Genomic DNA, 18,229 nt, shown 5'->3' with positions numbered 1-18,229 from the left:
AATCTGAGCTTTTGTGGCTATTTTTCAGATATAACTGAAATATTATTCGTGGAAATTTCCAAAAGCAATTGTAATTTAATTACATTTTTTTTTTTTTTTTACAATTACATACATTACAATTACATCAAATCAGTAATTACATTAATCTCGTTACATGTAATTAGTCACTCCCCAGCACTGGTAATATGAATAACATGTTGGATGTCTGGTTTGTTTAATTTTTATCATAGGTTGTATTTAGTGAGGCGGCACGGTGGACGACTGGTTAGAGCGTCAGCCTCACAGTTCTGAGGACCCGGGTTCAATCCCCGGCCCCGCCTGTGTGGAGTTTGCATGTTCTCCCCGTGCCTGCGTGGGTTTTCTCCGGGCACTCCGGTTTCCTCCCACATCCCCCAAAAAAACATGCATTAATTGGAGACTCTAAATTGCCTGTGTGAATGTGAGTGCGGATGGTTGTTTGTATGTATGTGCCCTGCGATTGGCTGGCAACCAGTTCAGGGTGTACCCCGCCTCCTACCCGATGACAGCTGGGATAGGCTCCAGCACGCCCGCGACCCTAGTGAGGAGAAGCGGCTCAGAAAATGGATGGATGTATTTAGTGATATTTTGGGGGTATTACGCTGTCGTCTTTTGTTTGGCCTTGCAACCAATTCCACGTTTCCCTCCAGCACCTCCAATACCTACAATCTCCACCCACTTTTCATGCGTATACACAACTGCATTTGGATGTTGTCAAAGAATGCATTATTCACTAAGAAAACAAAAATCGGAGTGAAAGTTATCAACAAGTCTTAAAATCTGATTGTGACCTGCATCTTTATTTTTGACATCAATGTAGGTAGGTTGCACGGTCTTTGAGAAAACAATAGAGGGCAGCAACATCCAGGGGCTGTACATTTTAGTGAGTTCTAAACTTGGGGAAAAAAGGAGTTAGTATTGCCACTCATGTTCCAGCGAGTCAGTACAAGGACAATTTCTAAAATTTGCACAGAGATTTTAAAATGCAATATGCATATTGAGTGGAAAGACTGATTTGTAGACACTATGTTAATTCCAACAGGATTCAAGAGAAAATATTTGAAAACGGTTCAATAGTGAACTGTTTAAAATTACCATTGATCCTGACTCAGTTATTTCAGTATTTGAATTGTAACATATTCTTATAGATAACAACACAGACCTATTGCTATTACTAAACCAGTATTGACTTATTGTGCAATGAATGATTGCGCTTCTTGGCCTATCTAAGGTGAAATTGTATTTAAGTGTCTCACTACAAATTACCTTGGTGCTATACTAGTTGGCATGACACAAACTTCATAAAATATTTGTTTGTTTTTCCATAAAATAATTTAATTTCTCATAATTAATTGGATTTTTTTAAAAGACAAGTTTATAAAACTGAAGGGAAGAAGGAGAAATTACAGAACATGGTTTCAAACACACACATGCACGCGCACACCCCCCCCACACACACAATACACTACAAAGACAAGATATTTAATGTTCAAACTGATAAGCTTTATTGTTTTTAGCAAATAATCATTAACTTTGAGTTTTATGGCTGCAACACATTCCAAAAGACTGAGAAAGTTGAGGAATGCTCATCAAACACCTGTTTGGAACATCCCAGAGATGAAGAGGCTCATTGGGAACAGGTGGGTGCCATGATTGGGTCTAAAAGGAGCTTCCCTGAATTGCTCAGTCATTCACAAGCAAATATGGGGCGAGGTTCACCTCTTTGTGAACAAGTGCATGAGAAAATAGTCGAACAGTTTAAGGACAATGTTCCTCAACGTACAATTGCAAGGAATTTAGGGATTTCATCATCTACGGTCCATAATATCATCAAAAGGTTCAGAGAATCTGGAAAAATCACTGCATGTAAGCGGCACGGCCGAAAACCAACATCGAATGCCCGTGACCTTCGATCCCTCAGGTGGCACTGCATCAAAAACCGACATCAATGTGGACAGGATATCACCATATGGGCTCAGGAACACTTCAGAAAATCAGTGTCAGTAAATACAGTTCGGCGCTACATTCGTAAGGGCAACTTGAAACTCTGCTATGCAAAGCAAAAGCCATTTATCAACAACACCCAGAAACGCTGCCGGCTTCTCTGGGCTCGAGCTCATCGAAGTGGTCCGACGAGTCCACATTTCAAATTGTTTTTGGAAATTGTGGACGTCGTGTACTCCGGGCCAAAGAGGGAAAGAACCATCCGGAACCAGTTGTAAAAGAAAGCATAAATAAATGGATTCAGCATTGGATTAGATAATGTGAGCCAGTTCAAAGTTTCAATCACAGGAATCGAGGGATGAGAGAAGAGTGGCTGAAAGACTACACCAAAAAAGTAACGAGACATCAATAATAAAAACACTCCCATAACAATAGCCAGAGTTTTGGTCGTTTTCCTCTCCACCTTACTCACAGAGTTGGAGCTCTGGATGCTGTTCACTTGCTTCTGAGCTTCAATGAAAATCTTCAAGTCGATGCAGCTCATGATTGCAGGTAGGTAAAAAAATGAAACAGCTCCCATAATGTTTGATAAAATAACAGTAACAGAGCACATTTCCTCACATGTCCCTTGGCTGAATCCTCCGACTATAACACTGAGTCCAATCATAACAGCCTTCAGCCCAGCACACTTGAATCATAGTCAGAGCTACTTGAACAGTTATTTTTGATTTATATGCTAAAGGTTGACACACAGCATAATATCTGTCAATGGAAATGCATCATAGATTCAGAATTGATGATGTGCACAGTGACACGTCAAAAATGTCTCGGATTTTACAGATCAAATTCTCGTGATGAAGACATGAGGTCACAGTAAAAGCCATACTGAAAGGAAAGACTAAAATCGCAACAAGGAGGTCAGCCAAAGACAAAGACAGAATAAAATAGTTACTAGGAGTCTGAAGCTGTTTGAAGTATAGAACAGAGATTATTACAAGAAGATTTCCACATATTGTAGAAACGGACAAAAAAGCAAGGACACAATACATTAAAATACAGATTACAGAAGGGTCACTTGTAAATGTTAAAGATAAATTGGATGACTCATAACAAGGATGTATGACATTAATACCATCGGTACCATTGTGGATCAATTCCAGTTCCGTGCTTCAAGATTTCTGCAATAATGATCCACAATATCAGCATTTGAAACATAATTGCGTTAAAATAGATTGCAGCTAAAACAAAACACTAGAATAACTCATTACCATTTAATGAATAAATAATACTTTTTATCACTTGTCGACTTGTTTCTATTCTCTTACCGATTATTTTTGTTGTATATAATAGTAGTAGTTCTTCAATCAGTGGTGCCTGCCCATAGTAGTGTGTCATCTACAGTAGCTATTTATAAATCCACATCTCATTAATACAATTAGATGTAGATGTAATGCAAATTCAGATGATGCATGATGGACGACTCATCCATGTCTGTTTTTATTGTTTCACAAAAACAACATAATTACAACTACTGACAGTAGAATCAAAATCCATTTTTTCCATTTTCCATCCATTTTCAAAACCGCTTATCCTGGTTAGGGTCGCAGGGCGCCGGAGCCTATCCCAGCGGACTTTGGGCGAAAGGCGGACAACACCCTGAACTGGTCGCCAGTCAGTCGCAGGGCACATATAGACACGGACAACCATTCGTACTCACATTCACACCGTCACTGAGTGGGAACTGAACCCACGCTGCCCGCACCAAAGTCAGGCGAGTGTACCACTACACCATCAGTGACAGTAGAATCAAAATAAACAATTTAATAATTTGATGTCATAGGCTGTGGTTGACTTGGGGGTCTTTGGATTGGTTCTTTTAGTGCAAGTCTATGCATGGAATGCATGTTTTTACCTATGCTGATGAACTTAACCATGGTCACTTGCATCCTTTTTTGGAGAGAAATGAACTTCGGTTTCTTTCATGTCTGGTTAAACTGTTATATTAGATCACGCAAAATGGATAAAGCCTGAACCAGAATGGACAGTGTTTGTGGTACATTGTTGTATATTGTGCAAAGCAATTCCTAAACAATAACACAGAATGATGGGTTACAAATGCTTGTAGACTATGTTTTGATAGATCGTATACATTTAACCAGATGTATGGCTGAAGGCAGCTATGAAGACCCTGAAGTCCCAACTTTTGTAATTTTTTTGCCCTCTTAGACGTTTGCATCATGCATGTGTGTTTGTATGTGAATCAAAAAGACGGACATGAGCCAACCAAATAAGATGTGGTTGTACTCTACAAAATAAGAGTTATTTTTATGCCTTCGTCTCCATAATTAAAATAAAATTGCGATCCCACTATTGTCGCGGGTGAACTAGAGCCTTTTCCAGCTGACTTTGGGCAAGAGGCGAGGTACAATTTGGAGTTAACCTAATATGTTTTGGGAAAACCGGAGTGCCCGGTGAAAACAAACGCAAGCACCTGGTGAATACAGAAACTCTACATACAGTAGCCTGGTTTCGGAGACACCGCCTCAAAACTGTAAGGTGGATGTATAAACCACTCAGACCCAATACGAACTATACTAAAATAGTGCCAACCATCCTAGCTGCTTTGTATCTACTATCATGCTGCTGACTAAACATAGATTTCAGGTCTGAAAGTCAAGGGGGGAGAAGAATTTGTTAACCCAGTCCAGTGCAGTGTAGAGATTTGAATCTATCACTAACGATTCCTTGGAATCATTCGCCACATGTCCAGTCGGTTCCCTTATCAATACCAGTATGATCGCATGTCGCATGTTTCGCAGTTTACGCAGCATGTGTCCCATTAACAATCATATGATGCTTGGCCTGCAAGTGGTATTAATAGGCTATATTACTGTAACAATTGAATGAGTAACCATGAGTAAACGTGCCAGATTGCCAGATTTATATCCACACATGAAAGAGACCTGGGTTGAATATGAAAAATATCGAATTATACTGTTCACATTGACATGAAAAATAAATCAGATACATCACAGATTAAGCAAAAAAATCAAAATTGACTTGCAGTGTGAATATTGCCTTTCATATGTGGCTATATAATCGGAAATCTGTCTGATGCGAGTGCAATATGGACGTGCAAGTCGCGCTTATCTAAAGCAACAAGTGTCACAATTGTTGGATAAAACAGACATGCGACAAAAAGCAGAAGTCGAAAGAGCAGAAAACAGTGGCGAAAAGAAGATGCTTTAGAACTGACAAATATAAGAAAATGTTGGCTCCGGTTGTACAACATGCTGATTGTAAATGCGGCATGACGAGACATACGCTAGGGGCCGTAATTACTCCCGTAAACATGGCACCTCGTGCATGCACAATGTGATGTCCTTTTTTGTGCGCATGCGTGTGAGGTTATGGACCCATTCTGTCCAGAGTAGAAGTCACATTTGCTTTTGTAATCGTGAAGACGACATAAAAAGATGAGATTTTGAACAAAACATCTGACTTGGGCATCATGCCCTGCAGTGTGAAGGTAGCCGAAAATGAATGAATGGAAGTTATTTCTTGGACAAATGGGTGAGCTTGCATATCAACATGAAACAAAATCTGTTAATGTGTATTTGGCTCCATGTTTGTCAGAAAGAGAACAGCGTCCTCATTTTTTTTAACAGTAAAAAATATTGTACTCAAATATCATGCAATTTATTGAAAAAAAAAAGTTTTGAAGTTAGATGTGTTTTTTTTTTAAAGGCCAAACAATTTGGGTATTTAAAAAAATAATTGTGAAAAACAACGTGTACCTTCATTTATAATGTGTCATGTAAAAAGAACATTAATAAATAATGTGTCACAAACCCATCCATCTATCCATTTTCTGAGCCGCTTATCCTCATAAGGGTTGCGGGCGTGCCGGAGCCTATTCCAGCCATCATCGGGGGGGAGGCGGGGTACACCCTGAACTGGTTGCCAGCCAAACGCAGGGAACATAGAAACAAGCAGCTATTCGCAATCACATTCACACCTACGGGCAACCTATAACATTTCACTGAATTGCTCAAAAATGATTTATTTACAAGAAATAATGTATCTTCATCTATTTATCCCTGATTCTCATCCTAGCCGCTTCACACTCGGCATAAAGCAGCAATGCTCATGGTTAAGACAAATATCATCTTATAGAATTGGGTTAAGTCAAGCCAAGGTTCTTTAGGATTAGCACATGTGCAAAGGTTAAGTATCACATTTTATCGCCATCGAATCGAATCGAGAATCGTATCGCTCCCATCCTGAATCGAATCATTCCGCCCTTAAAGATATAATTTTTTAATTGAATCGCTACTTGTGTATCTAGATACGTATCGAATTGGTCCTGTGCCAGAAATGACCAACCCTAGCACACAAATAGTATGTTTATAGACGGTACAATGAAACCTTTAAGGAAAAGGACACCCTGCCAACAGTCAAGCATGGTGGAGGATCCATAATGCTGATGGGCTGCTTTGCTATATCTGGTACTACAGGCCTTGACTATATCACAGGTATCATTAAATCGGAAAATTATCAAGAGATTTTAGAGTGGGCAGCACGGTGGACGACTGGTTAGAGCGTCTGCCTCACAGTTCTGAGGACATGGGGTTCAATCCCCGGCCCCGCCAGTGTGGAGTTTGCATGTTCTCCCCGTGCCTGCGTGGGTTTTCTCTGGGCACTCCGGTTTCCTCCCACATCTCAAAAACATGGATGGTAGGTTAATTGACAACTCTAAATTGCCCGTAGGTGTGAATGTGAGTGTGAATGGTTGTTTGTTTGTATGTGCCCTGCGATTGGGTGGCAACCAGTTCAGGGTGTACCTCCTGCCCGATGATAGCTGGGATAGGCTCCAGCAGCCCGAGACCCTAGTGAGGAGAAGCGGTAAAGAAAATGGATGGATGGATGGATTTTAGTGTGAAATGTCTTACCCAGTGTAAGAAAACTTTGTTTGAGGTGAACAAAGATCATGGGTCCTCCAGCAAGACCAATACCGAAACCACATAGGAATGGTTGAAAAGGAAAAAAAAAAGACTGTTTTAAAATGGCCAGCATTTTAAAACAGTCTTTTTTTAAAATGCAGTTCTGAGGACCGGGGTTCTGAGGCCCCGCCTGTGTGGAGTTTGCATGTTCTTCCCGTGCCTGCGTGGGTTTTCTCCGGGCACTCCGGTTTCCTCCCACATCTCAAAAAGATGCATTAATTTGAGACTCTAAATTGCCCGTAGGTGTGAATGTGAGTGCGAATGGTTGTTTGTTTGTATGTGCCCTGCGATTGGCTGGCAACCAGTTCAGGGTGTACCCCGCCTCCTGCCCGATGTTAGCTGGGATTGTCTCCAGCACACTCGCAAACCCTCGTGAGGAGAAGCGGCTCAGAAAATGGATGGATGGATGTTTTAAAGTGAAATGTCTTACTCAGTGGAAGAAAACTTTGTTTGAGGCGAACAAAGATCATGGGTCCTCCAGCAAGACCAAGACCGAAACCACACAGGAATGGTTGAAAAGGGAAAAAAAATGACTTTTTTAAAATGGCCAGCAATGAGTCCTGATCTCAATCCAATTGAAAATCTTTGGGGGGAGCGGAAATTTGCCATTGGAGAAAAGAACGCTGCAAATGTTCAAGAGGTTGAATAAACTGCAAGGGAAGAGTGGGAGAAAATGCCACCTGAGAAGTGCAAAAAGCTTATTAGATGGATACAAGAAACATTTGGAGGGTGTCAATGCTGCCAAAGGGTGTGCAACTCAATATTAAGGACGGGTGCCAATATTGCTGCACATGCTGTTTTATTTTTTTTCTTTCTAAGTTGAAAAAAATGTTTTTTTGTTAAATTTGAATTCTGATGATATAAGTTTGGTACATTTCCATTTATGCCTGAAGATATTATACAGGTTTTGCAAAAAATTAAGGGGTGCCAGTAATAGTGACCAGGACTGGCATGAGTTTTTCGGCCAGCCTTAGTTTTAGATCTTGAAACAAACAAATCAGTACTAAATGGTTCTCAGTCGTTGCACATGTTTTCAGCACTTTCAAACATATTTTATGTATTTCGAAACAAAACAGAAACTTTACTGTCCCTTTAAGATTTTACTACACTTAATGATGGGATATAAAAACAGTGTATTGACAACACACTACTTTATTATACTCAGAAATTCAAATTTTTTATTCTACAAGGAAAGCAACATAAACAGTATGCATCAATTCAATCTAACGCAATATGTATCATATCATACATATATCAATATATACAGTATATCTGAATATTTTTCCAGTCATCATTTTCAAAGCACACTAGAAATAATGCTTTAATAACAGTAACTAACGAAGGGTAGTGGAACAATGGTTGAAAAAAAAAAAAAGGCAAGGAGTCAGGTACAATAGGAACCATCATCTAAGAAAAGAAGACTTTTGGTGGATTTCTCTCCACCTTCCTGCATTTTTACTATGATTGGAGTTAGAACAGGCATATTCATAAATAAATAAATGTTGGTAAAAAAGTATGGTGCATACTGTATGTATAGTGGACATGTAGTAGGCTAGATGTGATTTCGGTAGGTGTGGTTAGAGGGTGCTTTACAAATGTAAGACACAAAACATAACACCAACCAACACAAAATACACAGCAGAGTGTACATTGGATTTTCTCTTGACACATTATAAGTATAATGAATAATAATTTAAATATTCAGCAACTGCATTACACAAACAATAACAACAACAAAAAGAGGTTACGACATGAAAAGAAAACTGTAAGATTTCAGCTCTCCAGTACATTTGAGTAAAAATAGACATTCCAATGAACTGTTGAAAAACAGACTCCCCATTAAAAAAACAAATGACATTTACAGACATGCAGCCGCCATACACAAACCTTTCCCATCAGCCAGTACACATTCTTCCTTACTCCTGCTGCGATCCATCCATCTTTTCTGTCTCTCCCTCTGCCCTCTGTCCCCGCTCTCTTATCACTCGACATCAACTCAACTGGTCGAGGCAGATGGTTTCTTCATCAGAGGGCAGCTGGAAGCTGATACAAATGAAGTATGATGTCCAACATAAAATAAAAACTCCCAAAACAATAGCAAGTTTTGGTGACTTTTGTCTCCATCTTATTGACAGTTGATCCTGATGTTGTACGCTTACATGGTGTTCTCTGTATGCAGTGTACATCTCTCTGTGTAAATACTAAGCATGTTAACTGGGATATAAAATAAAAATGTAGATGCCGGAGTGGTCAAAATTTGTGCATCCATGAAGCCTCTTTCTTCACATTTAAACATTCATTGAGAATGACAAAAATATCCAAATAACTATGAAAAAAAATCAAAGAGTTTTGTCTTAGTAAAATCGCCTTGAAATATTTTTCCAGTAATGATCAATCTAAAAGCCGCCCTGAACCAGCTATAAAAGAAAGCATAAATCAAAGGATTCAGCATTGAATTAGAAAGTGCAAGCCAATTTAGTGTTTCAATCACGGCGATTGGAGTAACATCAAATGTTAAAGGCTGAAAGATGATGCAAATGAAGTATGGTGTCCAACATAAAATAAAAATTCCCATAACAATTGCTAGAGTTTTGGTAGCTTTTGTCTCCATCTTACTGACAGTTGCTCGTGACATTGTACTCTGACATGTACTCTGGATGCTGCGTACTTGTCTCTGTGCAACAAGGAAAATCCTCAAGTAGATACTAAGCATAATGATAACTGGGATATAAAAGGAAAATATACATGCCACAGTGGTCGAAATTAGTGCATCAATGAAACATCTCTCTTCACATTTCCCTTGATTAAATCCTGCTACTGTTATTCCAATTCCTATTAGTGCAGAAACACCCCAGCTTACCAATATCATGATGCCGATAACACGATAATTTATTTTACTTTTGTAGGTCAGAGGCTGGCACACGGCGTAATATCTGTCAATGGAAATACAACAGAGGTTTAAAATTGAAGCTGTGCTCAGTGTGACATCAAAACAACCTCGTATTTTACAAAACAGCCCTTCATGATGCCAACAGGAGAAGACAGTGAAGGCCATACTGAAAGGAAACACCAAAATTCCGACAAACAAATCGGCCACAGCTAAAGACAGAATGAGATAGTTTGTTGGCATGTGGAGCTGTTTGAAGTAAATAATAGTGATGACTACAAGGAGGTTTCCGCATATTGTACAAATAGATAATAAGCCAAGAAAAACATAAAGTGCAACACATATCTTCGAAGGATTACTTGTAAATGTGTAAGATGTATTATCTAATACATAGCAAGGATGGATGTAACCCAGAATGTTGGTCATCTCTGATTCCATTCTTCGGGATTCCTGTGAATAAATGTTTCATTAAAAGCCATTGATCATGAAAAGCATCATAGATTAAACATACAGTTCAACTAGCACATAGACAACATCAATGTTCATGCAAACAAATAAGGTTACCTTGTAAGTGCAGCAGTGTTGCTCTCACTCATGTGCACAAGACATTTGAGTCCCTGCATCATTATTATATTTAAGGCGGATATTCTATCCAATCACAGCGCAGGTTTTTTGATGACATCATAGGGCTGTTTTGAGGTTTCTAGAAACATCTCTGATATTTTAAGTCAACATTTTTCTCTACTACGAGATTTATTTTATTTTTTGCATAGAGTTTCTTTGAATAATATCTAAAAGCACAAACGTTGCTATGGAAAAAGGCAAACGTCATGTTTTATGAAGCACATACTGTACTGCTTCATCTCTTTATCGTATCCCACTGTGGGAAATCTAAGGCATACTATAGTGATCCATCCATTACATCCATATTTTTGAGGTGTCAAACTCTGGTGAAAGTTTTATTTTGTTCATGATCAAAAGTACTCAAAACAATACTTTTCTCTTGGCATGGGCCAAATATTATCGTTGTCACTAAAGGGGCAGATACTGGCAATAATAATAGCAAACAGGCACGAGGGAAACATGAGCCGACAGGTTTCATTTGCATTTGTAAAAAAATTAAAAAACTGCAGGTTATGCATGATAAATCCTGACTTTCTAACAATCTCCTCCCACCTGAAGCCAACATGGCTCGTCCATTTCTCCGTGATCTCATTAATATTGTGGCCCAACTAAATCTAAAATGATATGCTGGTATTATTCAATCCATTTTCTTCCGCTTATCCGAGGTCAGGTCGCTGGGGCAGCAGCGTCAGCAGGGAAGCCCAGACTTCCCTCTCCACAGCCACTTCCTCCAGCTCTTCCGAGGTGATCCCGGGGCGTTCCCAGGCCAGCCAAGAGACGTAGTCTTTCCAGCGTGTCCTGGGGCGTCCCCGGGGTCTCCTCCTGGTGGGACATGCCCGGAACACCTCACCAGGGAGGCGTCCTGGAGACTTCCTAAACAGATGCCCGAGCCACCTCATCTGGCTCCTCTCAATGCGGAGGAGCAGCGGCTCTACTCTGAGCTCCTCCCGGATGACTGAGCTTCTCACCTTATCTCTAAGGGAGAGCCCGGACACCCTGCAGGGTAAACTCATTTCGGCCGCTTGTATCCGGGATCTTGTTCTTTTGGTCACGACCCACGGCTCATGACCATAGGTGAGGAAAGGAATGTAGATCGACCGGTAAATAGAGAGCTTCGCCTTTCGGCTTAGCTCCTTCTTCACCACAACTGACTGATACAAAATCTGCATTACTACAGACGCTGCACCGATCCGCCTGTTGATCTCCCGTTCCATTCTTCCCTCACTCGTGAACAAGACCCCAAAATATTTGAACTTGGGGTAGGATCTCATCTCCGACCTGGAGAGGGCACTCCACTCTTTTCCAACCGAGGACCATGGTCTCAGATTTGGAGCTGCTCATTCTCATCCCAGCCGCTTCACACTCGGCTGCGAACCACTCCAGTGAGAGTTGGAGATCACGGCTTGATGAAGCCAACAGAACCACATCATCTGCAAAAAGCAGAGATGCAAAACTGAGGCCACCAAACCGGAAACTATTCCGACTTACTGCCGGCAATGAGGACCAAACTCTGACACCGGTCGTACAGGGACCGAACAACCCGTATCAGGGGGTTCGGTACCCCATACTCCCGAAGCACCCCCCACAGGACTCCCCCAGGGACACGGTCGAACGTCTTCGCCAAGTCCACAAAACACATGTAGACTGGTTGGGCGAACTCCCATGCACCCTCGAAGGTGAAGAAGGTTGTCCACTGTTCCACGGCCAGGACGAAAACCACACTGCTCCTCCTGTATCTGGAATTCGACCTCCTGACGGACTCTTCTCTCCAGCACCCCTAAATTGACCTTATCATGGAGGCTGAGGAGTGTGCTTCCCCTGAAGTTGGAACACACCCTACGGTCCCCCTTCTTAAAAAGGGGGACCACCACCCAGAGGCACTATCCCCGATGTCCACGCGATGTTGCAGAGGTGTGTCAACCAGGACAGCCCTACAACATCCAGAGCCTTTAGGAACTCTGGGCGAATCTCATCCACTCCCGGGGCCTTTTTAACCACCTTGGTGTCCTCAACCCCAGAGACCCCAGACTCTGACATGATGTGCGAGACCCCCAGTGGCTCTGTAAATATTGTTTGTGCAGAGTTTGTGGAGAGGAAATCTTCAAAATTAATTGTTGTATTGTTGTGATCTATTTCAATAATAACTTTTTTTTATTAATTAATAATGTTTTTTTTTTTTTTTTTATGTTTTACAGTGCCATAAAGCAACAATGCTCATGGTTAAGTGGTCTTTTATTGTAAATGTTTGAAAATAAGGTTAGACAAATATCTTATAGAATTGGGTTAAGTCAAGTCAAGGTTCTTTATGATTAGCACATGTGCAAAGGTTAAGTATCACATTTTATCTCCATCGAATTGAATCGAGAATCGTATCGCTCCCATCCTGAATCGAATCATTCCGCCCTTAAAGATATAATTTTTTAATTGAATTGCTACCTGTGTATCTAGATACGTATCGAATCGGCCCTGTGCCAGAAATGACCAACCCGAGCACATAAAACAGCATGTTTACAGACGGTGCAATGAAACCTTTAACGAAAAGGACACCCTGCCAACAGTCAAGCATGGTGGAGGATCCATAATGCTGATGGGCTGCTTTGCTTTATCTGGTACTACAGGCCTTGACTGTATCTCAGGTATCATGAAATCAGAAAATTGTCAAGAGATTTTAGAGTGGGCAGCACGGTGGACGACTGGTTAGAGCATCTGCCTCACAGTTACGAGGACTGGGGTTCAATCCCCGGCCCCGCCAGTGTGGAGTTTGCATGTTCTCCCCGTGCCTGTGTGGGTTTTCTCCGGGCACTCCGGTTTCCTCCCACATCCCAAAAACATGCATGGTAGGTTAATTGACGACTCTAAATTGCCCGTAGGTGTGAATGTGAGTGTGAATGGTTGTGTCATGTGTGTGTGTTCCGGGATTTGTCTTCCCCCCTGTTTCACACACACCTGGTCCTGTGAGCATCTTCACCACCTGTGCCTCGTTCACCCTAATTACCTATTGTATTTAACCTCGTGTCTCATTCCCTCTCGTTGCCAGTTCGTTGTAACTTGTCATCGCGTTCCAGCATTCCTTGTTTCCACGTCACAGACTCACAGTAAGATTTGACCCTGTTCCGATTATCGACCTTGCCTGTTTGCCTCATGTTTTTGGATACTGTTGCCTTTCTTGGACTGCCTGCCTGTGTACCGACCAATGCCCGTCTATTTAACCTCTCTTTTTGGAAACTGTCCATTTGTTTTGGAGTCGTGCATTTTTGGGTCCTATCCTCTGTTCAGTTCATGACAGAACGAACTGGCCATAACATGGACCCAGCAGACTCAGACCCGGTGCGCAAAGCCCTTCAAGCGCAGGGTCAACGCCTCTCGAAGCAGGATGAGCAGCTTGCTGCTCTCCACCTTCATCTACTGGGACTGTCAAAGCATCAGGAGAATATGATGAGACAGGTGGCCTCGCAGTTTGAACTTCTTTTGAAAATTATTCAAGAGAAGGAACCAGTTGGCACCACGCCCAATACCGCCACGGTATTTCCATGTGAAGCAGTCACCATGCAGCCACCTGCCACCTCCGCTGCTGTCTGCCCACAGCTCTCTCTACCGGAGAGGTTCTCTGGAGATTCTGGGAACATTAAGCCGTTCATCACGCAGTGCGAACTCTACTTTGAGCTGCAGGCAGCTGCATTTCCCACCGAGCGGGCAAAAATCGCTTTCGTCATTTCCCACCTGACTGGTCGTGCGGAGGCGTGGGCTACTGCTGAATGGAGCCGCAATTCCGCCGCGTGTTATTCATGGGCTTTTATTGTAAAGACTATGGAGCAAATTTTTACATTTTCCACTCCAGATCGTGAGGAAACTCGCTCCCTTGTCACCTTACAACAAGGCAAGCGCAGGGTGTCAGATTACGCGATTGAGTTTCCCATTCTAGCAGCTGAGAGTTATTGGAATAATCGGGCGCTACTCGATGCCTTTTTTCAAGGATCATTTAGTCCCGCGAGACCTGCCGACCGACTTGGAAACTCTCATCGCTCTCGCTGTAAAAATCGACAAGAGGCTTTTGGATCACGAGCTGGATGGAGATCGGCGGAGGGCTGCGTCACCTGTACACCTGTATTAATTGACTCTGGTTCTGACGCTAACTTACTTAACTCCCTCCTCGTTAGACGTATGCACCTTAGAACCTTTCAAATAAAACGCCACCGCAACACCTATGCTGCAAGCGGCAGTTTTATGGGCAAGATCACTCACCGCACCCAAACACTCACATTGACATTTCATGATTCTTACTCGGAACGCATTAGTTTTCATGTTTTTGATGCCATGAATCATGACCTTATCTTAGGTAACCCATGGTTGAAATTACATAACCCCCACATTGACTGGTCCTCTGGGCAGGTTATGTCATGGGGCAGCAATTGCGCCCGGAACTGTTTCAAGCCGCCATGTGATGTTCAGGGCTATGTTTCTAAGGACAATCCACAGACCCCATCTGGGGATCCTGATTTATCTCCAGTGCCCACCTGTTACCAGGATATTAAAGACGTTTTTTTCCAAGTCCAAGGCCAAATCCCATCCACCCCACAGACCTTATGACTGTGCTGTTGACTTGCTGCCTGGAACCACACCCCCACGAGGGAGGTTGTTCTCTCTTTCAGGGCCAGAACACAAGGCCATGAAGGAGTATGTGGAAGAATCACTGGCAGCCGGGATCATTCGCCCATCTTCATCCCCTGCCAGAGCAGGATTTTTCTTTGTGGACATGAAAGACAAGACCCTGCGACCCTGTATCGATTACCGGGGGCTCAACGAGATCACTGTAAAAAACAGGTACCCTCTTCCTCTCATCTCCACCGCCTTTGAGTTCCTGGAGGGAGCCAAGATTTTCACCAAACTGGACTTAAGAAATGCATATCATCTAGTCAGGATAAGGGAGGGGGATGAATGGAAAACAGCATTCAACACACCAACGGGACATTATGAGTATTTGGTAATGCCTTTTGGGCTTACTAACGCTCCAGCTGTTTTCCAAAACCTTGTCAATGATGTCCTGCGTCACATGTTGAATGTTTGTTTTTGTCTATTTGGACGACATTTTGATATTCTCCCCGGATGAGGAGACTCACATTATTCATGTCCGCTCTGTTTTGCAGCAGTTACTGCAGAATCGACTATATGTCAAGGCTGAGAAATGTGAGTTCCACAAGGCGTCCGTTTCTTTTCTGGGTTTCGTCCTGGCTCAAGGTGAAGTCAAAATGGACCCTTGCAAAGTCGATGCAGTTATTAATTGGCCTACTCCCACGTCACGCAAAGATGTACAAAGGTTCTTAAGGTTCGCAAACTTCGACAGAAATTTCATCAGAAATTTTAGTTCTATAGCCTCTCCTTTGCATGATCTTACCTCGCCACACAAACCTTTTGTATGGAATCCGCTTTGTCAGGCAGCTTTTCAAAAACTTAAATCGAGCTTTACCTCCGCTCTCATCCTTACTTTGCCAGATCTCAAACAGCAGTTTGTGGTAGAAGTCGATGCGTCTGATGCCGGAATAGGAGCAGTGCTCTCCCAGAAATCTCTCAAGGATGATAAATTACATCCTTGTGCATTTCTCTCCAAAAAACTGACCCCAGCTGAAAAAAATTATGACATTGGTGACCGTGAACTGCTGGCAGTCAAGGTGGCTTTGATGTAGTGGAGGCACTGGCTAGAGGGGGCACAGACTCCGTTTTTAGTATGGACAGATCACAAGAACCTTGAGTATATTAAAACTGCTAAAAGATTAAATGCGAGGCAGGCTAGATGGGCTCTGTTCTTCACTAGATTTAATTTCACGTTATCCTACCGACCTGGTTCTAAAAATGGTAAGCCTTATGCTTTGTCACGTATTTTCTCCGAAGAGAATTCTTTGTCCGACCCTAAGACTATTTTGCCCAAGTCATGTTTCATTTCCGCTTTTGTTTGGGACATTGAAACTGCGGTTAAAGGGGCTCTGAAAAACACTCCTAGCCCTGAAGATTGCCCTGAAAACAGGCTTTATGTGGTTCCGACCTTAAGGGGAAGAGTCATCCACTGGGCTCACACGAACCGAACTGTATGTCACCCAGGCATTGCCAAGACGCAATCAGTGGTCGAACAGCGCTTTTGGTGGCCTAATGTTAGGAGGGATGTTATCGATTACATCAATGCTTGCCAGGTATGTGCTGCTAACAAGCCCTCTCATCAACGTCCTTCTGGGGAGTTGCGACCCCTGCCAATACCACAACGTCCTTGGTCAGACATTTTGGTAGACTTTGTGACAGGATTACCGGCCTCTAAAGGCAATACCACCATTCTTACAGTTGTTGACGGCTTCTCTAAGATGGCACACTTCATTGCACTTCCAAAACTCCCCTCAGCTAAAGGCACTGCCGAGTTGATGATTAATCAGGTTTTCAAGTTCCATGGTTTCCCCAAGAATGTGGTGTCTGATAGGGGTCCCCAATTCATTTCGCAATTTTGGAAGGAGTTTTGCAATCTCATAGGTGCTACTGTCAGTCTGTCATCTGGGTTTCATCCTGAAACCAACGGACAAACCGAGAGGCTGAATCAGGACCTGGAGACTGGGCTCCACAATCCTGGTCTCAGAAACTGGTTTGGTTCGAGTTCTCTCACAATACTCTCCCCTCTGCACCCACTGGTTTATCGCCTTTTTACATTGTGCATGGTTACCAACCATCTCTGTTTCCTGCCATAGCCCCAGAGTCCACAGTTCAAGCGGCATTGACCTTGGTGAGACGCTGCAGGAGGACCTGGGAGCGAGCCCGCCAGATGCTGCTGCGCCAGGGACGGTCCTACAAAGCCGCTGCTGACCGTCGGAGGACACCGGCCCCGAACTACAAAATGGGTCAGTGAGTTTGGCTCTCGACCAAACATATTCCATTCCGGGTGGAGTCCAAGAAGCTCGCTCCCAGGTTCGTTGGGCCCTTCCCCATCACAAAGATCATCAACCCTGTCACCGTGAAGCTGAGGCTCCCAAGGTCGGTGCGGGTCCACCCTGCTTTTCACGTCAACCTACTCAAGCCAGCCCGGGAGTCCCCTCTGGTCCCACCTTCCAGGCCCCCTCCTCCCTCCCGGTTTGTGGATGGGGGCCCTGTCTTCTCTGTGAAGCGGCTGTTGTCGTCTCGTCGGAGGGGGTTTCAATATCTGGTGGACAGGGAGGGCTATGGGTCTGAGGAACATTCATGGGTGCCGTCTGCGTTTATCATGGATGATTCGCTCATTCGGGACTTCCACGTTGTGCATCCAGGGGCCCCAGGGCAGGCCGTTAAGGTGGGGGTACTGTCATGTGTGTGTGTTCCGGGTTTTGTCTTCCCCCCCTGTTTCACACACACCTGCTCCTGTGAGCATCTTCACCACCTGTGCCTCGTTCACCCTAATTACCTATTGTATTTAACCTCGTGTCTCATTCCGTCTCGTTGCCAGTTCGTTGTACCTTGTCGTCGCGTTCCAGCATTCCTTGTTTCCACGTCACAGACTCACAGTAAGATTTGACCCTGTTCCGATTATCGACCTTACCTCTTTGCCTCATGTTTTTGGATACTGTTGCCTTTCTTGGATTGCCTGCCTGTGTACCGACCTATGCCCGTCTATTAAAGCTCTCTTTTTGGAAACTGTCCATTTGTTTTGGAGTCGTGCATTTTTGGGTCCTATCCTCTGTTCAGTTCATGACAGGTTGTTTGTTTGTATGTGCCCTGCGATTGGCTGGGAACCATTTCAGGGTGTACC

At 43.1% G+C, this 18,229-nt stretch overlaps 1 protein-coding gene and 1 pseudogene across 1 annotated transcript; both read right to left on the bottom strand.

Moving 5' to 3' along the window:
* Positions 1 to 744: 744 nt before the first annotated feature.
* LOC133468695 (trace amine-associated receptor 1-like) lies at positions 745 to 3,896 on the bottom strand (annotated as a pseudogene).
* Positions 3,897 to 8,254: 4,358 nt separating this feature from the next.
* LOC133468367 (trace amine-associated receptor 1-like) lies at positions 8,255 to 10,466 on the bottom strand. Its single transcript, XM_061754191.1, has 2 exons — positions 10,417 to 10,466; positions 8,255 to 10,302 (listed from the first exon to the last, which is right to left on the bottom strand). Exon 2 carries the CDS (start codon positions 10,288 to 10,290, stop codon positions 9,292 to 9,294), a length of 999 nt encoding a protein of 332 aa, XP_061610175.1. The 5' UTR covers positions 10,291 to 10,302; positions 10,417 to 10,466; the 3' UTR covers positions 8,255 to 9,291.
* Positions 10,467 to 18,229: the final 7,763 nt, after the last annotated feature.

The sequence above is a fragment of the Phyllopteryx taeniolatus genome, chromosome 18 (genome assembly GCF_024500385.1).
Source record: "Phyllopteryx taeniolatus isolate TA_2022b chromosome 18, UOR_Ptae_1.2, whole genome shotgun sequence".
Taxonomy (NCBI): Eukaryota; Metazoa; Chordata; class Actinopteri; order Syngnathiformes; family Syngnathidae; genus Phyllopteryx; species Phyllopteryx taeniolatus.
This window is presented reverse-complemented; position numbering and strand designations above follow the sequence as displayed.